General features: G+C 43.4%; 4 protein-coding genes across 6 annotated transcripts in view; 2 read left to right on the top strand and 2 right to left on the bottom strand.

Annotated features, from left to right (window-relative positions):
* Window positions 1-850: 850 nt before the first annotated feature.
* On the bottom strand, window positions 851-3831 carry h3f3d (H3 histone, family 3D). Its single transcript, XM_076298560.1, has 4 exons — window positions 3765-3831; window positions 2435-2590; window positions 2015-2168; window positions 851-1396 (listed from the first exon to the last, which is right to left on the bottom strand). Exons 2-4 carry the CDS (start codon window positions 2560-2562, stop codon window positions 1268-1270), a joined length of 411 nt encoding a protein of 136 aa, XP_076154675.1. The 5' UTR covers window positions 2563-2590; window positions 3765-3831; the 3' UTR covers window positions 851-1267.
* Window positions 3832-3948: 117 nt separating this feature from the next.
* Window positions 3949-6734, top strand: cunh8orf33 (chromosome unknown C8orf33 homolog). Its single transcript, XM_076299018.1, has 5 exons — window positions 3949-4516; window positions 4652-4992; window positions 5130-5220; window positions 5370-5516; window positions 6182-6734. The coding sequence occupies exons 1-5, from the start codon at window positions 4486-4488 to the stop codon at window positions 6409-6411; spliced, it is 840 nt and encodes a 279-aa protein (XP_076155133.1). The 5' UTR covers window positions 3949-4485; the 3' UTR covers window positions 6412-6734.
* Window positions 6735-7339: 605 nt separating this feature from the next.
* anks3 (ankyrin repeat and sterile alpha motif domain containing 3) lies at window positions 7340-18085 on the top strand. The gene is made up of 16 exons (XM_076298556.1): window positions 7340-7424; window positions 7876-8076; window positions 8618-8816; window positions 9233-9354; window positions 9737-9818; window positions 10227-10344; window positions 10619-10777; window positions 11253-11378; window positions 12085-12194; window positions 13422-13574; window positions 13827-13951; window positions 14200-14341; window positions 14903-15122; window positions 16125-16175; window positions 16469-16554; window positions 16796-18085. Exons 2-15 carry the CDS (start codon window positions 7904-7906, stop codon window positions 16543-16545), a joined length of 1857 nt encoding a protein of 618 aa, XP_076154671.1. The 5' UTR covers window positions 7340-7424; window positions 7876-7903; the 3' UTR covers window positions 16546-16554; window positions 16796-18085.
* A 1143-nt stretch (window positions 18086-19228) lies between these two features.
* Window positions 19229-21572, bottom strand: part of wdr24 (WD repeat domain 24) — a 13033-nt gene continuing 10689 nt past the window's right edge. For all 3 annotated transcript variants that reach the window (XM_076298554.1, XM_076298552.1, XM_076298551.1), the window contains exons 12-14: window positions 21070-21419; window positions 20581-20765; window positions 19229-19971 (exon numbers count right to left, since the gene is read on the bottom strand). In XM_076298554.1, coding sequence (XP_076154669.1) covers window positions 19803-19971; window positions 20581-20765; window positions 21070-21419 — 704 coding nt within the window. In that variant the 3' untranslated portion in view covers window positions 19229-19802. The remainder of the gene's footprint in view (window positions 19972-20580; window positions 20766-21069; window positions 21420-21572) is intronic.

Genomic DNA, 21572 nt, shown 5'->3' with positions numbered 1-21572 from the left:
GATCATTTTCATTACCAAAAAAAATAATGTGGCATCCTTTACCCAGTGTATATCAGTATAGATATCCAGCATGAGTTTTTTCCCCATTGAGATCTGATGTGTTTTCAAATGTTTTTGAGCAGTGTATATCCTTTAGCACCCTTTCAGTGCCGTCAGGTGACATCCATAAAATCTTCATTTGCCACTTTGAAAGTGCATTTCTAAAGGCAGATAGTTATGGGCATCTTAAAAAAAAAAAAACTCAATGGTCTAGTCATGTGAAGGGGAAGAGTCCATTCATAATATGCACCTAGGTTCCAGTTGAGGCACATTGACTTAGGTACATGTTTCTCTGTGTGGTCCGCAAGCCACCCCTAGTAATCCGTAAGCAGATGTGGTCAAATAGGTTTTATATTAGTGTTTCTTATACTGCCTATACAAAGTTGCAAGTCATAGGAGTTTGCACTGTTAGTCATCACAGTTCAACAAGGCAAGTTTTGAAACGCTGCCCAATATGCAGCTAGGACATTTTTTACAAGTTTAATTTAAGTAAAATGATCATTGTGACCTTTGGAAGAGAATGTGGAGTACAAATAGCTTCCTAGTATCAACTTGCAACTGTCAAGACAGGGTTAGATAAGGATAGTAAGCCTGCTTTTAGACCAATATAGCAGTATTTCATCTAAAAAAAAAAAATTTGATATCCAATCCTGTTAATTTGATCCAAATGATATCAGTAAAAGGGGCAGCACGTAAGAGAAACATTCAGAGCAGGCCTAACACCTAAAGATCATTGTAGCATGCAATATGCACATCATGACCTAATTTTAAGACAACAGACCCTGCTGATACAAGTGCCAGGCAAGCAGACTTGAGGTAGTGGAACGTTTATTTACAACCAAATGGCCACAATGGAGGAAAAATAAAATAGACAATCTAAGTCACCATAATTCATGCAGACTAAAATACGGTGGCAGAAGTATACCAAAAGTCTAAAATAGAAGTGTAAAATCCTGAGAGGAACTTTAGGAATGTTCTGCACAATGCTGCCTACTTGTAGAACTGAAAAATATATTTATATATACCCCCACAAGTTCCCCCTGTCCCCCTACCCATCCTACCAAACATTACAAAAAATTAAAACGCAAAAAACCTACAAGAACAAGCATTTGTAGTTCAGATTTAAAGACTTACCCCATTTGCCTGCCCTCACCCACCCAACCCCACCCCTTCTGCACCCCACCCCCACCCATTTAGAGAAAAACCAGAGTACAAGAAAGAAGTGTTCTTAAGCACGCTCCCCTCGGATTCGCCGTGCCAGCTGGATGTCCTTGGGCATGATGGTCACGCGCTTGGCGTGGATGGCGCACAGGTTGGTGTCCTCGAAGAGACCCACCAAGTATGCCTCACTGGCCTCCTACAACAGCAAAAGAACAAAGACAGTGAGCAAATGTGCCACACACATAGACCCACTTGCCACTGCCTCTACTCTGCTTAGCGGAAGCTCATTTGGGCTGTATTTACAGGCATAACTACAGCAAGCACCTCCCTTCACACAGATAGTTAACACTTTGCCACTGGTTACTAGTTAAGAACTTGGTTGTCCAGACAACAGTCGGGTTTCCCTAAAGACAGAAATCAGTTGATAAAGTAATCAAACTGGAATGACAGACACTTAAAGCTTAATTTTGAACTGTATTTAGGTGGGTAGTGATCATTCAGTTTCAGAGCCATTCAGAGGGCAATTGGTCTTCCACAACTTCCAGAGACAATGGAAGGTTTACAATTTATTTTAATGACTGCTCTGATGGAAATGGAGCTTTAGGCAAGGAACATTTATGTGCCTTAAGTTATAATTATCAAAGCTGCTTCACTTCCATTTTCCATTCCATTCATTCTCCATTTTCAAACCTTAACTGGCCTTGCCCACATCTGAGTTTGGGCCCAAGAAGCACAGACACCTGGTTCACCTTCAGAGGTGGTGGGGCTAAGTTGATAGGCAAACGCACATTGTGGTAGGTCATCTAATCTTTACCTGCAGGGCTCCAATGGCTGCGCTCTGGAAACGCAGATCGGTCTTGAAGTCCTGAGCAATCTCACGAACAAGACGCTGGAAGGGCAGCTTGCGGATGAGCAACTCTGTGGACTTTTGGTACCGACGGATCTCTCTCAGAGCCACAGTTCCTGGTCTGTGTGATAGAAAGCAATTTTCAATCAATACGAGAATTAACAAAGTCAGTTTCAGAACAAATGAAAAAAAGATTCTCCACTGTACTATAAAAGTTAAATGAAAACCAACAGTTGAATCTCCACAGTAATGATATTTGAAGATGTATTGAAAGTAAATACAATTGTGTAAATTCCTTCATACAATACAAAATTAGAACGTAAATCCTCCAAAAATGAATGAGAAGGCAATGAACAAATCAATGGGCGACTCGGGATCCATGCTTACCGGTATCTGTGGGGCTTCTTGACTCCACCGGTAGAGGGGGCGCTCTTCCTGGCAGCTTTGGTGGCCAGCTGCTTACGGGGAGCCTTGCCTCCGGTGGACTTACGGGCGGTCTGCTTGGTACGTGCCATGGCACTGCAACAACTGGACTGCTTTCAGCTATTGGGGAGGGAACCGAAATGGAACATATTAGTTCGACTAGTGACAACCGGTTGAAATCCTAGTTACATGCCAACTACAACTGTTGCAGTGAAGTTATGTAACCACAAAACGACCTCAATGCCCTGCCTTTTTCTCTCTGCCGATTGTCCATTCATGACGGGGAAGCGGGGGTGGGGAAAGTAGCGCTCGTCGGTCGTGTTGCCAGGCAAAACCCCATGACAACACACGCACACATTCCCGCTCTCGCAGATACAAATTTACACACAAACCAAATACAGGCGGAGGGCGCCATTGAGGCAGAGCCAAATTTGGCAGCGTATTAGCATTGTCCCACTTGCAACATCAAAAAAAGTAAACAAGCGTGAAATATTTCAACCTTGTGTGCACATGTGGCTCTGCCCAGAAACATTACATATTCAACATTTCAAGTGTGGAGACTGGATTACAGCGACTGTTCAAAAGCATTTGGGGTCGATGTTCTTCCGCAGTCGCTCGAAAAATCCAACCCAAACGAAGCGCTTGTAGCAATTTAGCCATATTTGCCTGCTCGAAAACACTAACGTTACGCTTGGCACGTTTTACTAACTAAATAAGAAATCCAACTCTGACGTCCTTTAGAACAGACTAAAGAAAATTGGCGGGACAAACCCACATTAAATATCAACTGAATCTGTTGCACCCTTTGGCCACCATTACACGACAACCAACACACACGTTTCGTTTCCATTCGTTGGGGTATTTTTGTAACATGGCGTCCTCGCCTAACAATCCCACTTCTTTGTCTGACCAATGTATACGAAACGCTAAATAATCCCGCCAACAAGATAAACCTTAATCATATGACTTATACCACTTAAATAAGTAAACATGTAACTATTACAATACACTATTCTACAAACAGAGGTAGACGTCAAATTAATCCCAAGCATACAATGCATATGGTCAGCTAATCAAGAGTTCAGCCGTTTGAGGCAGCTCGCAATCCAGCTAGCTTTGTTAGCGCGCTACGTAGCTAAGGTTAGCTTTCAAAACCTTTTCGATAAAATCCACAACTACGGACAATCGCCATTACTTTAAAAAGCAAACATATTCGGCCTACATAATCCAAAAGTTACAGTACACGAAGAACCTGACAAGAAAATAATAGAGAGTACATCAAGTATTAACTTACAAGGACTTGCTTCAGTCAATCCGAACAGCCAAAACAAGCTATGTCGTTCAGTAGGTTGATGATGACTTCCCCCTATTTATATCCCAAATGACGTTTTCACAATAGCCCCCGCCCACGCGCACTCTCATTCGCTGGCGTCTCTTTATTGACAGTTCGCACTGAACTACTAGACACCGCCGGCGCTGACATAATTCGTTAACATATAAACTATAAACTCTGTGTGCGAACGTTTGACAATGCATCCGACTGCAATGTTATATTACCGTATGTTTTGATAAAAACTCAGCTCTGATCTTTCATAACCCACTGACACTCAACCCGATCCTTGACTAAGCGGAACCTTTCGGTAGTAAGTTCTGATTAGGGGGGAAGCTTGAATTATGCACCAGACAAAAAAGCATGATAGACACGGGTAGATGTTTACATGTTGAAATGTGATGTATACGGTCGAATCTTTCCAAATGTTGTTCCTTTTTTCCTGCAAGACTTTGTTCTTAAGAAACTGAACCGAAATCTGTTCAACCAGGAACACCATATGCTTTAGATTGTTGGAGAGTTAAATTGTCGATTCCGCTGTGACAATCAACTAAACAAAAGTTAAGTTGACTTAGTTTGTGCACTCTGCATTCGTACGTGTTGTTTACTAATATATTGTGAACCTTGATTAACTGGGTTTGGAGACTTAGTGCACTCAGTTCGGCAGTCCTTCTGTGCAACCCGAATGACGAGGACACAAGGAGAATCGGGACAAGGTCTGTGTCTGTCAGCTTAATTATCCATTTTACGTACTCAAATTGCAGTGTAAACTCTTCACCCAACAGTTGACTTGACATCTACATATCCTGCTTAGCCCTGTTGACATTACCCACTCATTAACGTGTGTGTAGGCTTTCACTGGACGCGCAGTGACAACTCCTTCACTTTCAACTTCCATCCACAAGGAGCCTCTCCACAGTCTCAGAACGCAGCTCCTGTCTTGGAGACGCCGCCACAGGCGTCAGGGTTTGCCTTTAACTTTCAGATCCCAGCGGCATCTGCACGCAACACCATGGAGGTAGCACCAGAGGCTGTCCCGAATACTGAAGATGTATCTCAAAGCATAGGTGCACCACCACCCTCCAAGTCCAAGAAAAAGAAGAAGAAAAATAAGGGTGAAGGAGGATGTTCAGTCAACACTGCAAAATCATCTGGACCTCCTCCAGAGGCTCAACAGGAGAGCTCTGAGTTGGTATGGCGTCACACAGTACACACACACACACACACACACACACACACGAGACTGACTGAACAACTTTGCACAGTGACATATCCAAATCATAGACCAATTGACCAAATTGATAACAGGAAATTGTGCTTGTGTCTTAGACTCCAGAACAGCAACTAAATCGTGAGCTGGACTGGTGTATAGAACAGCTTGAGTTGGGCCTACGGACACAGAAAACCACGCCAAAGCAAAGTAAGTGTATGCAAATGTATGTGTGAGTCAGAAAAACTGCATACAGTCTGTTCATTCTGCAGTATGTGAATTGCTGTGACAGCAAGATGGTACAATTGTAGAATGAAATTGTATGAGGTCATGATAATTGTGTGTGTGTGTGTGATTAGCCGAGGAGTCTGTTCGTGCTCTGAAGACCCTGCGCAGTCCTAAAGCTCCCCTGGTCAAGAAAAGGCAGGTGATGCGTGCTGTCGCAGGGGACTACCGCAGCAAGATGGAGCAGGAGAGAGACAAGCAGTTCAAGTTGATTCAGTCCTGTAAGTGGAATTTCATTTCCTCACCACCAGCACAGTTTCTGTTGATTCCATTTGATTTAAGGGTCATTCACACCAAGAACGATAACGATAACTATAACCATAATGATAAAAGTGTCTACATTGAACAACGATAAACAAAGTCTTTCCTTGTATTAATGAATGTGGCGGCTAAAATTTGATGGGTTCTGATTGGCTATTAGCTTTTTATCGTTCTCAAAATCGATCTGAAAGTGATCCCCAACGATATCGTTCTTCATGTTGTTATCGTTATAGTTTATGTGTGAACGTCGTCATTCATATTAACAAGAACGATATTTGATTATAGTTATCTTTATCGTTCTTGGTGTGAATGACCCTTTAGTCTGGCAAGTATACCTCTTGGGCGTTCTATTGGCAAAATGGGAATCACAAATAGTTGCTTTTTCTTACACGAATGCTCATTCAGACCACAAATACTGTGTATCATTTAAGTGTTGTTAAACCTGGTGAGGAGATCATATAAATCTACAATGAATATTCTTTTGAATGTACTACCCACATTTCCCTTAATGAAAACACCATTTTCAATTTTATTGGAAATAATTTTCAGCTGAAGAACCAAGAGTATTTGGGGCCATGAGTGATTCTGATAAAATGCTTTCCTTTTGCCTCTCTCTATCTGTCAGCAATCAGTTCAGCGCGGGTAAAAACTGTTGCTGAACCAGCCCGGAAGCCTGTATTCCACAGGAAAGCAGGACCCAAAGTTATACAAGAGCACACATCCACCCAGAATACAGATGCTGCGCATACACAGGCCACCACGGTGCCTTCTGACACCACAGAGGGACAGCCTCAGGAGTCACAGGGTTTCATTTTCAAGCCCTCTCAAGAGGAGTTCTGCTTCAACTTCTTGTGACCCCACAAGTGTCAGAATCATGGAACTGGAAAGAGTTCTGAATTCTATACCCAGAATCATTGTCAACAATCTGTCTCTCTGGCAATGAATTACCATACAGAATTCAGGTGGTTCTGAAAATATGGAATGTGTTATGGAGGTGGAGTGGAATGCCTTAGAGTTCTGAAGAGAACCATTCTGGACTTTTTGTCTTGTTTCCTGTGTTTGTGTATGGCTCTGGTTTGTGTGTGAATGAATACTCAAACACTTGCATGTGGAATGAGACTTTTATTTTTGTGACCTAAAACAATTTCATCAGAAGAATAAACTGAATTCTCCAGTGATCATGAATAATTCTGTACTTTGATAATCATTGAATTTTAGTGATATGAGCCAACCCTCACAATTTTTTTTCTACTTAACCACTCCCAGATTCTGGAGTTACTATGGTGATAGACAGTATTGCGCAATGAGCTGCAATAGCATCCTTAGACAGTTAGTAATGTTCTCTATTTAGTGCTCCTGTGTCAATGGTTATATATGGATTTGTTCCAAGATCACACTTTTATCCAAAACTACGTGCAAAACAATTTTATGAATTAATAATAAGATCTATTCACAGCAGTTATGCAGCTTAGTTAATTAATCACCACACTGAATTTTCAGTATTTATTATTTTAAAATACAGACTGACCTAAAAGAAAAATTCTAACCATACAAAGCACAACGGCAGAGAATGTCTAATAAGCCCGTAGACGGGCTCTGACAACGCTCATAACATCAAGAGAACCAAGTTCTGAGGGGATCATTAGTGGTCCTTTCTGGAGTAGAGATTCATGGGAACTGTAGTGTATGCTCACAATGATTGCTAGCAAGGATAATGACCGCTTGAAAATGAGAACTACAACTACCAGATGTTTGGTCCTGAGTTTCTGTAACAGAGGTGCAACAACTTCGAGATCCAGGCTGATGTTCTTCTGATAGCCGACTTGAAGTCTCACTTGTGGAGTACGGTCTCATAAATAAACATCGCAGTAAGTGGGATATCTAATTATCATGTTTTCGCCAGTACTTAGCCTACTAACCATATACCCTCTAAACCTTTAAATGTAAATGTTTTTCATTGATGGCGTTTTGTTCTTCAAAAACACTTTAGGAAACGAAGAGTCGCTAACTTAGCTTGCTAACTACCTAATGTTTTGGAAAGCTTTGCCGGGGACAGTGGTCGGCGGCGAAGGGGGCATAATCTGTTGCCATATCCCCGGAAAATATAAAACAATACCAACGTTAGTTATCCATTATTTGTTGTGTAAGACTTGTAGTAAGGGTTTAACTGAAGACCTAACACAGATGGACCGTTAATTGTTCAACCATAATATAAATAAGCAAACCAGCGTTTACTTTTTTTGACCAGAGGGCTCTCACAGAATCATTTTAGGCGCTCGAAACAACAACCTCATAGCTGAAATTCTTCTCTTCTTGTAGACTTTGCATCTCTTTGTCGCTGGTCGACATGTCAGGGAGTGATGAGGCGAGCGAGTCGGAGCAGCTCGGCTCGAGTCTTTCTGTGTGGCTCGGGGAGAGTGCTGGCGCACTCATCCGGCCCGAGGAGTTGAACGTGCCGCTGGACCTGCACACTTCATGTTCTATCGGCCAGTATGACGTCGTGGCACAGTGTATCCGCAGGTAAGTTGACCGAGTAATTAGTGGTGAATCGTACGTACTAAATTAGAGTGGTACAGCTGTGCCAAACGTTGTTCTGCAACATACTTTGTGTTTTCATTTCACATTGTGTCTTGTAAATGTGCAAATTAGTGGACCCACCTGAGTCACAGGTGTCCCTTCCATTCCATAACAATTAAACCTTTTCCCACCTTTGTGACAACCGCATAGGATGTACACATTTGACCATTGGATTCATAACCTGTTTCTGGATGCCACCTGGCTTTTATGATTTTGTCTTTTAACAGTCATACATTGCGGTCATATTACTTACTTTTGGATTCTCATAAAGTTGTCTCCTTTTTCCTGCCTTGCCTGTATTATAATACAAAGACTGCAGAATCCCTAAATAGTGTCCCTCTTTGTTATTCATCTGACCTAAATCTGGAACACATTTATTCCAGTCAATTTCTGCATGGGTTGTAGACCAGAGTGTTTTTGCTTTGTATGTCTAACAAAAAATATAGCAGCAAAGAAATATAGAGGTAATTTCTATCCCTCCTAGTGGGGAAGTCGATTTGGACCGCAAGAACTTGGGAGGTTGGACTGCTCTGATGTATGCCGCTTACATCGGCCATGACAACATCGCCCGACTGCTGCTGGAGAGCGGTGTTAGCGTCAACGCTGCCACGTCCAAGGGCCTAACCCCACTCATGCTAGCTGCCAGCTGTGGGAACGAGAGCATTGCCCACTTCTTACTGCAGGTGAGATGTCCAGTGGTCTGTGTACGGTTCATTGTCCATTGTCATTGCCATTGTTTTGTCTTAAGGTGCACCTACGCATAATTCATAATTCAGAAGATGAGTGTAGAGGTACAGTCTGCAATTCTAATCCAATATACTTAATCCAATACACCTTTCATCAAATTAAGCAAACTGCCCCTTGTGGTCTTCTCGACTCAATGATTACACTTACACTCACACACCACGGGGATCCTAATTTCAACTGGAGCTCAATTACAGATCCCTCTCCCATCTCTCCCACTTGTTTCCCGTCACTCTCAATGCTCAATGGTTCAATTCTATAAAGACAAAAGCCCCGGCAAATATCCTTTATTTTTTAATAATGACAACAAAAATAATGGAGCCAATGTCAATCCCTTTTCTTCCTGTTTTTGCAGGGAGGGGCTGAACTCGAGCGAAAGGATGCACGTGGTTGGACGGCTCTGTTGCATAGCACCAGCACAGGACACCAGCAGATGGTGAAGCTGCTGCTGGACAACAATGCTAATGCTAACGTCAAGTGTGTAATACACACTCACACACACACACACCACCTTGGCCATGATATGATATCATCTGCAAGGCAAACACTAACATTACACACGCACTCATATACACACACATCTCACTCACTCACACACGCACACACACACAAACACACCATTGCATTCATTCACTCAAACAGTGTTATATACTGTAATACAACATGCATACAACCCATGCATATTCATTCTTACCATTGATCCATATTGACGCATATAAATTCACATTCATGCTCAAACAAAAATGCAAACACTTTTAAGTAACACACAATCAGACATATGAATACTCACAAACACAAATATACCTTGAAGGGGTTTTTTTTGTCACCTAACTTGACCTTTAACCTTTTGCTCTGTCAGGGAGCCAGGTTCAGGGTTCACTCCTCTGATGGAGGCAGCTGCTGCGGGCCATGAGATTATCGTTCAGTACCTGCTGGATCGGGTAAGGCTGAATCATAACCAGACTTATACTAAAACCTTTTTGTCACATTGGACCACCAAGAGCCATACCATAAATACATAGGTGTATGAATGTGTTTATGTGTGTGTGTGTGTGTGTGTGTGTGTTTGTGTGTGTGTGTGTGTGTGTGTGTGTGTGGGTGTGTGTGACTGAGAAGTGTGGTGTGTGGTGTTCAAAATGTTTTGATTTTCACAGTTATGGAGTATAAATGGAGTCTACAGAAATTGGGTCATGTCCATGAACCCGATGACGTGTCGGTCTACCGCAGACTGGTTATGTGAGAATGTGTGTGTGTGTGTGTGTGTGTGTGTGTGTGTGTGTGTGTGTGTGTGTGTGTGTGTGTGTGTGTGTGTGTGTGTGTGTGTGTGTGTGTGTGTGTGTGTGATTTAGGGTGTAAGAGCGGACGAGAGGAACTCAAAGGGAGAGACGGCTAGAGTGCTGGCTATGTTGTATGGGCACACCAAGATTGCAAGTGTCATAGACAAGCACTCTCTCAGAGTTAAAGGAGGTAAGACACACACACACACACAAACACACACACACACACACACACACACACACACACACACACACACACACACACACACACACACACACACATTTCCTAAAACTTGCTCAGTGTTACAATTTTTCTATCACAGGTTTCTTTCAGTTATTTTATAAATATTTCATGAATGAGCTTTGAACTTCCCAGACCTAACAATACACATACATTCTACTTTCCTTAAAGCCCACTCATCTCTTAACTCCCTCTGTCTCTGTCTCTGTGTCTGTCCCCCCAGGTGCTCATGAGGAGTTCAGCTCCTCAGAGGAGGACAGTACAGCTTCTCCTCGGGCACGATCTGGACGCCCCAGACCCCGTGGAGGACCCAGCATCCACGACGGCCCACAGCACATAGCCCTGTTCCGAGTCGGGGGTGCAGGGACCAGCCGACACAGTGGTACTTACACACACTCCTCAGTCCACACACACAGATACTCACACACACACACACTCACACACACACACACACACACAAACACACACACACACACACACACACACACACACACACACACACACACACACACACACGTTAACTGTGCCTTTTGTGTTGGCTTAATGTTATTATTGTGTAATTATGGTCGGTTTAATTACAATTTTGAATTATGAAATAATTGTCATTAAATAGCAATGAAGAAGAGTGTTGTATTGTATAATTATACGTACTTGTAACCACAGCCTTGTTATTTAATAGGCACATTTTGTATGTTTGTATCATAGTGCGACTGTTGCTGTTGCTATGAAGTCTCAATAGAGACTTCTGTGGGGTCTAACGATGTGGTTAGATATTGTGGTGTAATATGTCTGAGTCTGTATGGTGTTAGTGGTATAGTTTGAGTCCTGAGTGTTCTTCTGTTTTATTTGATTGGCAGAGCCAGCAGCAGCCCCTCCTGGCTACATGACATTCCAAGACGGGTGTGAGACTGGCGATGACATTTGTAATCGTGATGTCACCTCCCCTATTAATGACCTGGACGGCCAGAGTAACAGCAGCAAAGGTATATACAAACACACACATACACACACACACACACACACACACACACACACACACACACACACACACACACAATCCATCTGTAAATGTCATTATGTTTGATCATAATACACTCTGTAAGCTCTAAGCCCTACTCCGTGTGCAGAGACTTTGAAATTGACCTACCATGTCTGTGAGAGTGTGTGTGTGTGTGTCTGTGTATGTGTGTAGATGACTTTTCTGATATTTACCTACCCTTACTGTGATTGTGTTTGTGTGTGTATGTGTGTAGATCACATCTTGGATAACAATGCACACTGTGTATGTGTATCCCGATGTGTGTGTGTGTGAGTACGCGTGTGTGTGTGTGTGTTTGTGTGTGTAGATCACATCTTTGATAACATTGTACACTGTGTATGTGTATCCTGATGTGTGTGAGTGTGTGTGTGTGTGTGTGTATGTGTGTGTGTGTGTGTGTGTTTGTGCAGATCACATCTTGGATAACAACGTACACTGTGTGTATCCTGATGTGTATTCTGAAACTGACCCACCCTCTGTGTGTGTGTGTGTGTGTGTATGTGTGTGTGTGTGTGTGTGTGTGTGTTTGTTTGTTTGTTTGTTTGTGTAGATCACATCTTAGATAACAACGTACACTGTGTGTATCCTGATGTGTATTCTGAAACTGACCCACCCTCTGTGTGTGTGTGTGTGTGTGTGTGTGTGTGTAGATGACTTCTTTGATAATGACATGCCCACCCTGCGCAGCAGCAGCAGCAGTAGCGAGTGTTTGCCTCGTCTCCTGGGCCTCAGCCGAGAGGCCTCCCTCGAGAGCAACGAGGTAGGTAACCATGCCAACCAATCACCATGACAACTGCCACATCACAAAGCCGGCCCGCCATGATTGCCAACCATCCCTTCCACACCCTTAAGTAGCGCTAGAGAATACTGATTGACATTGAGGAGGTCACAGTATCCTGAATGGTATTAAATGTCCACGGCATCCAAGTTTGCCTTCTGATTTGATTCTAGAAAAGACACTGGGGATGTTTTGTTTTGATTGTTGTTTTCAGTGCAGCTCCTTTAGTTTAAAGGTCCAGTATGTAGGAAATAATGGAAAATAAACTGTAACCATTCCAAAAATGATCACCATATGTTGTCAGAGAGTAAGGAAACACGATGAATTGAAGTAATGGCTTATTTGACAACATTACTCTAACCCGTAAAACCCCGTAAAACCCATGAAAAAAAATGAGTTACGGGGCGGAATGTCTTGGAATTTTCGTTTGTTTTGAACGATTCATTCTAGAATAGCGTATTAATAATGGGCTAGCGCGTCCTCCTATTTGGGTTGCCAAATTAGCAAAGGCCAACTGTCAACAGCTGTCAGTTGTAGTCATGAACGCCTACGAGAGGCAGGCAAATTTCCAAATTTTAAACAAGAAACAAATTAAGTGGACATCGGAGGAGCTTCCTGAGATGGTGACGTCTTCGTCAAACGAAGAATATCAAGTCTGACACAGAGCTGGCCATATTTCTCCACAACAGGTAGCCTAGGCTAAATTTCATCTGCATCGCTAACTTCAGCTAAATATGTTACGTTGGTTAGAGAGGTATTTTTTGTCTTCACTGTTTCCGTAATGTGTAGCTGGGTCATGATTGGAGAAACGTTAAAGCAGCTGCAGGTCAACTAACGTTAGCTAAGTCTTCATTACATCTGGCAACCCAGAAGAGGCTCGCGTCTGGTAGTCTTGAGAACGTTCACCAGTGTTTTGATTTTGGCCTGCAGAACGTTTGGTAACAATCCTACAAATCGCACCTTTAATCTTAAATGACTTCATTTGAGATTTTAAGTTTCCCCCTGAAAAACCTCAGCAGCAGTTGTGTGAAGTTGGTTAGATTATTTTCAGTGTTGCTAGATTGGTATTGGCATTTTGCACTGCACATAATTACACTGTCATAACAGTATTACCACAGTCAGCAAAACTCGAGAGGAAAACAGACTTGATTCTTGTGTAAGCTCTGAAGTCTACCATTCTCTCTCTCTCTCTCTTGTTCTCTCTCTCAGGACTCGGATCAGGCCAAGAGGAGTTGCCCCCGGCGATCAAACAAACCCCATCACTCCAAGGGCAAGAGTCGCCATGGTAACAGTGAGGCAGCCCACCCAGGTGATGCGGGAAGTCGTCCACCGGCTTACCCGCCCTCCTACACAGGCCCTAAGGTGTGTGTGTGTGTGTGTGTGTGTGTGTTTAGTATTAGCGCAAATGTTGTGCTATTGAGAGCATATAGATTTATAATACAGGTTAAAACTTTCTGAACTTTTTTGTTTGTGTTCACCCATGTGTGTGTGAATAGTGATGGTTGGATTTGAACAGAATGCAGCTATCTACAGCTATGTGTACCCATCCTACAGTGTTCATAACAGGTTTTTATTACTAAAAACTATTTTGTGTGTGTGTGTCTGTGTGTTTAGGACCTGGGAGAATTCTTGGAACAGATTGGCTTCAGTAAATACCTGGCCCTGTTGGAGGAGCAGGACATTGACCTAAGAATCTTCCTCACGCTCACTGAGAATGACCTAAAGGAAGTGGGCATTACGTGAGTCAAACACACACACACACACAAAATAATTACACACAAAATACACAGAGCAAAGAAGTTGGCTTTAGGTGTCACACAAAAAATTTAATAATGTGTATCTCACTTACCATTACACTCACACAGGCACACACACACATGCACACACACACATACACACACACACTCTCACAGACTACTATTCTAACTCATACTGTATCTCCTATGCAAATCTCACCTGTCGTTCCCCTCCATCCTCTCTGTTGTAGTCTGTTCGGCCCCAAGCGTAAGATGACGTCGGCGATTGCCCGTTGGCACAGTAACGCACGCCCTCCCAGTGATGCTCTGGAGCAGGCCTATGCCGACCAGTTGGAGGCGGAGATGCAGGAGATGGCCATCCAGCTGCACAAGGTACCGGTCACTATCGGCACCAATCTGGCCAGACACATGCTGACCTGGCTTGACACTGAACTTCAATGTTTTTTTTTTTTTTTTTTTTTCGTCTTTCAGTAAATCCACATTCACAACCACATTTTTGTGTCTGTGTGCATGATCTGTGGTAATTGTGATTAATGTGTGTGTGTGTGTGTGTTTGTTTGTAATTAATGTGTATATGCTGACTGTGTGCGTGTTTGTATGTGGTATTGGTGATTAATGTGTGTGTGTGTGTGTGTGTATTTGTAATTGATGTGTATATGCTGACTGTGTGTGTGTGTGTGTGGTATTGGTGATTAATGTGTGTGTGTGTGTGTGTGTGTGTATTTGTAATTGATGTGTATATGCTGACTGTGTGCGTGTGTGTGTGGTATTGGTGATTAATGTGTGTGTGTGTGTGTGTGTGTTTGTAATTAATGTGTATATGCTGACTGTGTGTGTGTTTGTGTGTGGTATTGGTGATTAATGTGTGTGTGTGTGTGTGTATTTGTAATTGATGTGTATATGCTGACTGTGTGTGTGTGTGTGTGTGTGCAGCGCTGCATGGAGGTGGAGGCGCTGCAGGGCCAGGTGGCCCAGGAGAAGGAGCTGCGTGCGGTGATGGAGGGCTGCCTGATGGAGGAGAAGATGGGCTGGAGGAACGTGCGCGCCCAGCTGCAGGAGGACCTGCGACACGCCGCGGAACTCTCCGGAACGCTGCACACACTACGCGCCTGCCAGGGCCAGCTGCGAGCACAGCTGAGCGCCGACAGGACAGGTGTGTGTTTGTGTGTTTCATGAGTGTGAATTTGTGTCAGTGTCTCTGAGTTTCTGTTTTGCTGTTTATGTATGTGTGTGTGTGTGTGTGTGTGCCTGCTTGATTTTCTGCAATTTAGATATCTGCACGACCTCCAGCTGATCAACATTCATTAGTTATTTAAAATTCAATGTGCTATTAAACGTGATGATATGGTCAATATTACACTGAAGTAGGCTGCTTTTACATGAACATTTATTTAAAGAAAACACACATGATGTACAGTATCCTACCATGTTGAGGTACCAGTCCTGTGGCTCTTATACACATAGAGTGCTTCACAGCTGTTACATATCACAGCGCTAGATTCATCCTGGTTAACTAGCCTACTTCATTAAAACATCCTGACTCATCGCTTTTCTGTCCTTCCTTTTCAATTCTTTTGAATTTTCTCACAGATGTTTTTGCCTCCATTGCTATTTAAACAAGGACCCCACAACTGCGTAGCCTAATGAATCCGCAAATTAGTGCCGGGCGAAAAATGAACCTTTAAAAATGTTTGCATTTCAAAGAATGTAGTTAATATTGTACTCATTAACGATTTATTTCATCCACCCGCAATTAATCAGAATGTTGTTTTTCCTGACTTGGCCCCATGCTGGCTCTAATGGCTGTACTCGGGGCTGCTCAGCTCAGTCTGTTGTCTCTTGATGTGGCTCTGACGCACTCCTTTAGTTGACCAGTTGTTTGGCTCACTGAGACAGATGTCTTCAGTAAACCATCTCTTTTTCACTCTTTCTCTGCCTTACACTGCGTGTGTGTATACTGTAACAACTATAAGAAAGAAATGTTCAAATACAGTAATGACTGATTAAAAGGGAAAGAGTTCAGGTAACTACCCAAACAGGAAATTCGGGAAAGAATATGATTAACTTTAGCCTAAGTGACACTGTGTGTGTGTGTGTGTGTGTGTGCGCCCGCCCCCCCCCCCCCTTCTCTCTGTCTAATCTATCCCTATGACAGATAGCTCCAATGAGGTCTTATCAAAGATGGAGTCATGTGAGGAGGAGTTAGGTGAGTAAACCTCTGACCTTTGCATGCCAGTGAGTGAGATATGTGTAAGAAACAGAGCAATCACTTAGATGGCAGGCAAAATACAGTGTGTTAACAAGCAAAGGTCTTGTGTATTAGCTTTAGTGAGACTTAAGACTGCACTTGGCCCACCATTCAGATCAGGCCCATGGTGGAAATGAACACGGCACTGTATGCAAGACAGTGACACCTCTGTGAGGTGGGAAGAGGTGTGATTATCACAGAGGATGTATATCATTTGTGTGTGTGTGTTTGTGTGTGTGTGTGTGTGGTAGCCCTCAAGCTTCAGGCGTTGTCCCAGAGCCTTGGGCGTCTCTGTACAGAAAGACCTGGAAGTTTGGAGGAGTCCTAGCATGAGAAGGTACACACTGAGTAACATGCACTCACAAACACAGAGAAAGATGTAACACACACACACATTCATATTTCATATACAGTCACAGACATACAGTATACATACTGAGTCACATAATATAACTACACAGTGTAAACACATGCTAAAACATATTTAAAAAAAAAGAGATCCTCACAGTAGTAAACCTTCATTGGAAAGCAAGCAGAGCTCATTGTGCAGCATGACACTCTTTTGCGTCTTCATGCAGGAGCAGATCCACTGTACAGATCTACTGACTGACGATGACCCTATCACCCTACACACAAGAGAGGGAGTGACAGAGTGCAACCTGGAAGAGAGGGAGAAGGAAGGAATGAGAGGACCATCAGGGAGGAGAGTAGGAAGGCAGCCAGTGACAAACAGGTAGAGGGCTTTCCGCTCTGTCATACCTGTGCACCTGTAACACGGGATGGACCAATCACAGTGAGGACGGCATTCTGGACGGTGCAAGAGAGGACCAATCACTGTGAGCCATCACATAGAGGATGCGGGACCAAAGGGGCTCCTCGCCAGAGGGAATTTGAGGCTTGGATGAACAGATGTGAACACTAACAGTCACAAACACACACACACACACACACAGACTGTACTGTCAAATCAAATCTCTGAGAATCAGTTGACGCTAACTCATGAATTGTTGACGCTAACTCATGAATTGTTTTTTTTTTTGTTAATGACTCAAAATATATTATAATATAAATTGTTTTGAACCTAAATGTGACATATTCATGTACAACGGGAAGTCCAGTTCCAGCATATGGAGCATGGAATCACGGAATAGTAGAAAAATTAAAACTTAGAACTAATAATTAACAAGAGTGATCCAATCTTCCTTGAGCAGGATTGCCCGCCTCTATATTACAGCTGGAAGGGCCAGGGAAGCTTTTATTTATATAGTGGTATAACATACAAGTATGTCTGAAGGTTAAAAAGTCCAGCTTGAACTTGATCCCCCTTATGGAAATAAGGTCTAAGCCAGAACTCCCTTAAGGATTAAAATGAACGATTTTATAGACAGATCTACAATCAAACAACTGAATACAGGAGGTAAATGCTATAATTTTAAAAGGCTAGATATGGATGTGTGGTGTACATGTTTGCAGTCATACGTTTGTGAAGTTCTGTAAGATGATGCCAGTTATCATCACCTCCCTAATTGTTTGTTTATCTGTCAAAACAGTGGGACCATCTAAATCTTGTAAATGTTTAATGTTGCCTCTTACTCGTTTAAGTAATTATAGGAGAAAGAATATATAATTATAGTCCCTTTTTAAACCCTTTAGAATTAATTGCTCCAAATGATTTATGGATTTAATAAATGCTGGCATCCAGCCATCTGTGCCCGAGGAGCTGCGCCCCTTGCCATGGCAGGCCCCAGAGAGCAGTATGCAGGCTCTCTCTGCTGGGCTTGGGTTATGAATATGTCCGCAGCACGGAGTGCGTTAGAAGAGGTCTTTATTGAGCGAAACATTAATGAGCGAGAGCCGTAAGATATATGTGGCCATAAAGAGTTAAGTGTGTGTCCCCCCCCCCCCCCCCCCATATGTGTGAAATGAGTTCCTCTTGACTGCCCACATGCATTTAGAGCTTGTGCTGTTTTGGAAGAAGTTTGTGTATCCAACCATTCAGTCAGCAGTCATAGAGTGCGCACAAAGATACACACTCACTCACTCGTCCTGCTCATTTTCTCTAAAGCACATAATATACATGCATATTAGACACAGCTTCCATTTGCTGTCAAGCACTCATCTTTTCCGAAGCATTCACACACATGAGCCTACTGTGTTTGCTGGTCTAACCCGTGTTTTGTTTATCCAAAGCCAACAGGGTGAAGTCAGTGTGGGGAATGGGAATATGAAGGATCTGAAACTTGAGTATTTTTTTAAGGAGCCATGTGGGATTCGGTAAGCTTTGAGTTGACTTAAACGCACATGGCGCTCTTGCATTGTACGTAATATGGCGGACACACAGAGCAACGTGTTACCTAGCATTCATGGGATTCGGAAAAAACTTTTTTCCCAGTGAAAACATCATCATTCCGCATCATTCACGTCACGTAATGTGTGAGTCAGAGGTTGGAAACTGGGGCTAGATTTTGCTAACAGAGTTGCCCAGTTAGGGGCTCGTCATCACTTTTGTCGTCACGTTGTAGTTCGTTTGTAGTCCATGTGGCCTTTCATGTCCAACAGTTTTAATGTGAACTTGGGAATTTGCCCTTTTTATCACTTGAAAGCTGCATATCTTTCTTTCACGAGCATCTTACACTATATTTTAAGCAAATACAGTTGTTTATTTAGGATTTGTGAGTGTATGTTTTAACCTTTGTTGTGGCATCCGTGTTTGTCACACATTCCGACGGCAAAGCACATGAACACTTGCTGTGGGAAAAACAAAGTAGCCACGTGGGCGGTCCTTGTCATTCCCAAGTGCCATGAATGCACCATTATTACAGAGTTGGCTCGTTGGGTTACAAATTTCAATGGGTATCTCCACAACAGAGCTTAGACGTTTTTGACATGTCAAAAATTGTTGCTTCCTCACATTTTGTTGGTATTTCATTTTTGAATGTTTTTTTTTTTTAATTAAAAAAAAAAATACTGTAATTTGTCAGATAGTGAGCTTGCTCCACGTGAAGACAATGGGCAGCAAAAGGAGGAATTTATTACACATCATCTTCATTATTCTCATCAGGATCACATATTTACATACATACAAACAACTTCACATGTCTCAGGCAAACAGCTGCCTGAGAATGGGCATGTAAAAACACATACCAGTCCAAATATAAAAAAAGAGCTAGTCCCTTTCCTCTTGAGGTGATTGGCTTCGGAAGAGATTGTGTTTGGCAAGTGTGTATAGCTTGTAATGTATGCTGGAATAACGTGTGTGTGTGTGTGTGTGTGTGTGTTGCTCTGTATGTGTTTGTGTGTGTGTTTTAGGCTGAAGTATGTGTGTTGGTATCTTTCGTATTGTGTGATGGTAACATTTGTGTGTGTGTGTGTGTGCAGAGTGTGTTCATCCTTTATTGTCCTGTAAGAATAGCAGCGGTTATTCCCAAAAAAACAGCAACAGCAGCATCATGGTAAACCAACTTCACACCCCTGACCATAGACTGACACATGCTTTCAAACTGAGCGTCTAGTCACACGCTTATTCGTGTGTGTGTGTGTGTGTGTGTGTGTGTGTGTGTGTGTGTGTGTGTGTGTGTGTGTGTGTTAGGTGTATTCACACAGGTGTCCGCAGCCCGTGGGGCAGTGTGTGTTATCCCTTAGCCAGCTCCTCATGTGCTCCAGGTGGCCGCCGTGCCCACAGCCCTGGCACCACACGAACAGGCCCCGCACCACGTGGTGGCACACCGCACACACACTTGCACACTGGCGACACCTACAGGCAGGGAGGAGGAGAGGAAGAGAGACAGAGGCAGATGTGAGAGGTCACATTACTACAGGCTACAGACATCCTCTCTATATGCCAAGTCACAGCATTGGAGCTGGAGTTTTTCTAGACTGAGAGTCTATGAATACCATGACATAAATAAGTCATGATGTCAGCAGTGGCCTTGAATCAGTCCTGCAAGATTCAGGATGATTTTAAACAGCAGATGGCGTGTTGAGCCACTTTCAACCCATCAAATGCTGATAACGTAAAAATGGGGATATTGTTACTATTAACACTGACACTGATGTTTCATTATGCAGTTAATTTATTACTATTTATTTGTTTAAATATGTATTTATTCATTCATTTTCATTCATTATTTACAGCTTGAAAAAGGGTGCATTTACACTTAAAGCTGCTGTTGGAACAACGTAGGGTCTATTTTTGGATGATAACGAGGGTAAACTTTCGTTGGGGACTAAAATAACGTTAATCGGAGTAGTTTTGAGTAACAAGTAAAGAAATAGCATAGCAATAGCCTTGGGAGCAATTTCTCAGTTTCGACCATGCATGTTGTTTTACATCTGAGATTGAACGTTCTGTAGTCGCAGTTACCTGTCGCAGATCCAGCCGCGGTTGTTCATTGGCCGCTTGCAGTTGCTGCAGTTGATGTGCAGCGTGGTGGAGGTCTGGTTGAGGCAGCCGATGGCTGCGCACGTGCTCAGTTTGATCACCTGGTTGGACACGTTCCACAGCTCAAAGCGCTGCAGCAGGTCAATATAGGACATGTACCAGTGCTCCTGTGCCAGACACACACACACAATTATGTTTTAGTGCAGCAGATCAAAGAATATGATCTAGTGGCACACATACACAGAGACAGAAATACACATTGGAACATGTAGTGGAATCACTACAGATGATCTACAAAGAGCATAGATTAGGCCATTTTTTCATTCAACATCAGGACTAACAAAATACACACACACACACACACACACACACACACACACAACACTACAACAAAACGACAGACGCACACCTGTAAAACACACATAATCTGAGGCAGTACGAACAGCACAGAAAAAGGCCCACATGGTGCACCTGTGTGAGGTCGTCGATCTCCTTGCGGATGCGTTCGCCGAGGACGATGAGCACGGACACGGCCATCTGCACGTCGCCCTGCTCGGCGTAGTGGGCCAGCATCTCCTTGACGACGGGGCCGAAGAAGGCGGGCGGCAGGTGCGGCGGGAAGAGCAGCTGCGAGACGGAGATGAGGCTGACCGACTCGGAGGGCGTGAGGCACGCGCCGCCGCCGCCCGTGCTGCTCTCCGCCTCGCTGCCGCTCACGTGCGGCGACTCGGCCTTCTCCAGGAGCTCGGGCGCCGCCGGCTGCTCCATGATCTCGTGCCGCAGCGGGAAGGCCTCCTGCGGGAGCGTGTACTCGGGCTCCTCTGAGGAGGGAGACGCGCACACACACACACACACACACACACACACACACACACACACACACACACACACACACACACGCGCGCACACACACGCACACACGCACGCACACACACACGCACACGCACACACACCGTCAGAAATGTACATATACA

This window comes from Alosa pseudoharengus, unplaced genomic scaffold (genome assembly GCF_046254945.1).
Source record: "Alosa pseudoharengus isolate Yale_2024_CS ecotype anadromous, Long Island Sound unplaced genomic scaffold, YU_APseudo_1.1 YU_APseudo_1.1_scf_21, whole genome shotgun sequence".
Classification (NCBI taxonomy): domain Eukaryota; kingdom Metazoa; phylum Chordata; class Actinopteri; order Clupeiformes; family Clupeidae; genus Alosa; species Alosa pseudoharengus.
This window is presented reverse-complemented; position numbering and strand designations above follow the sequence as displayed.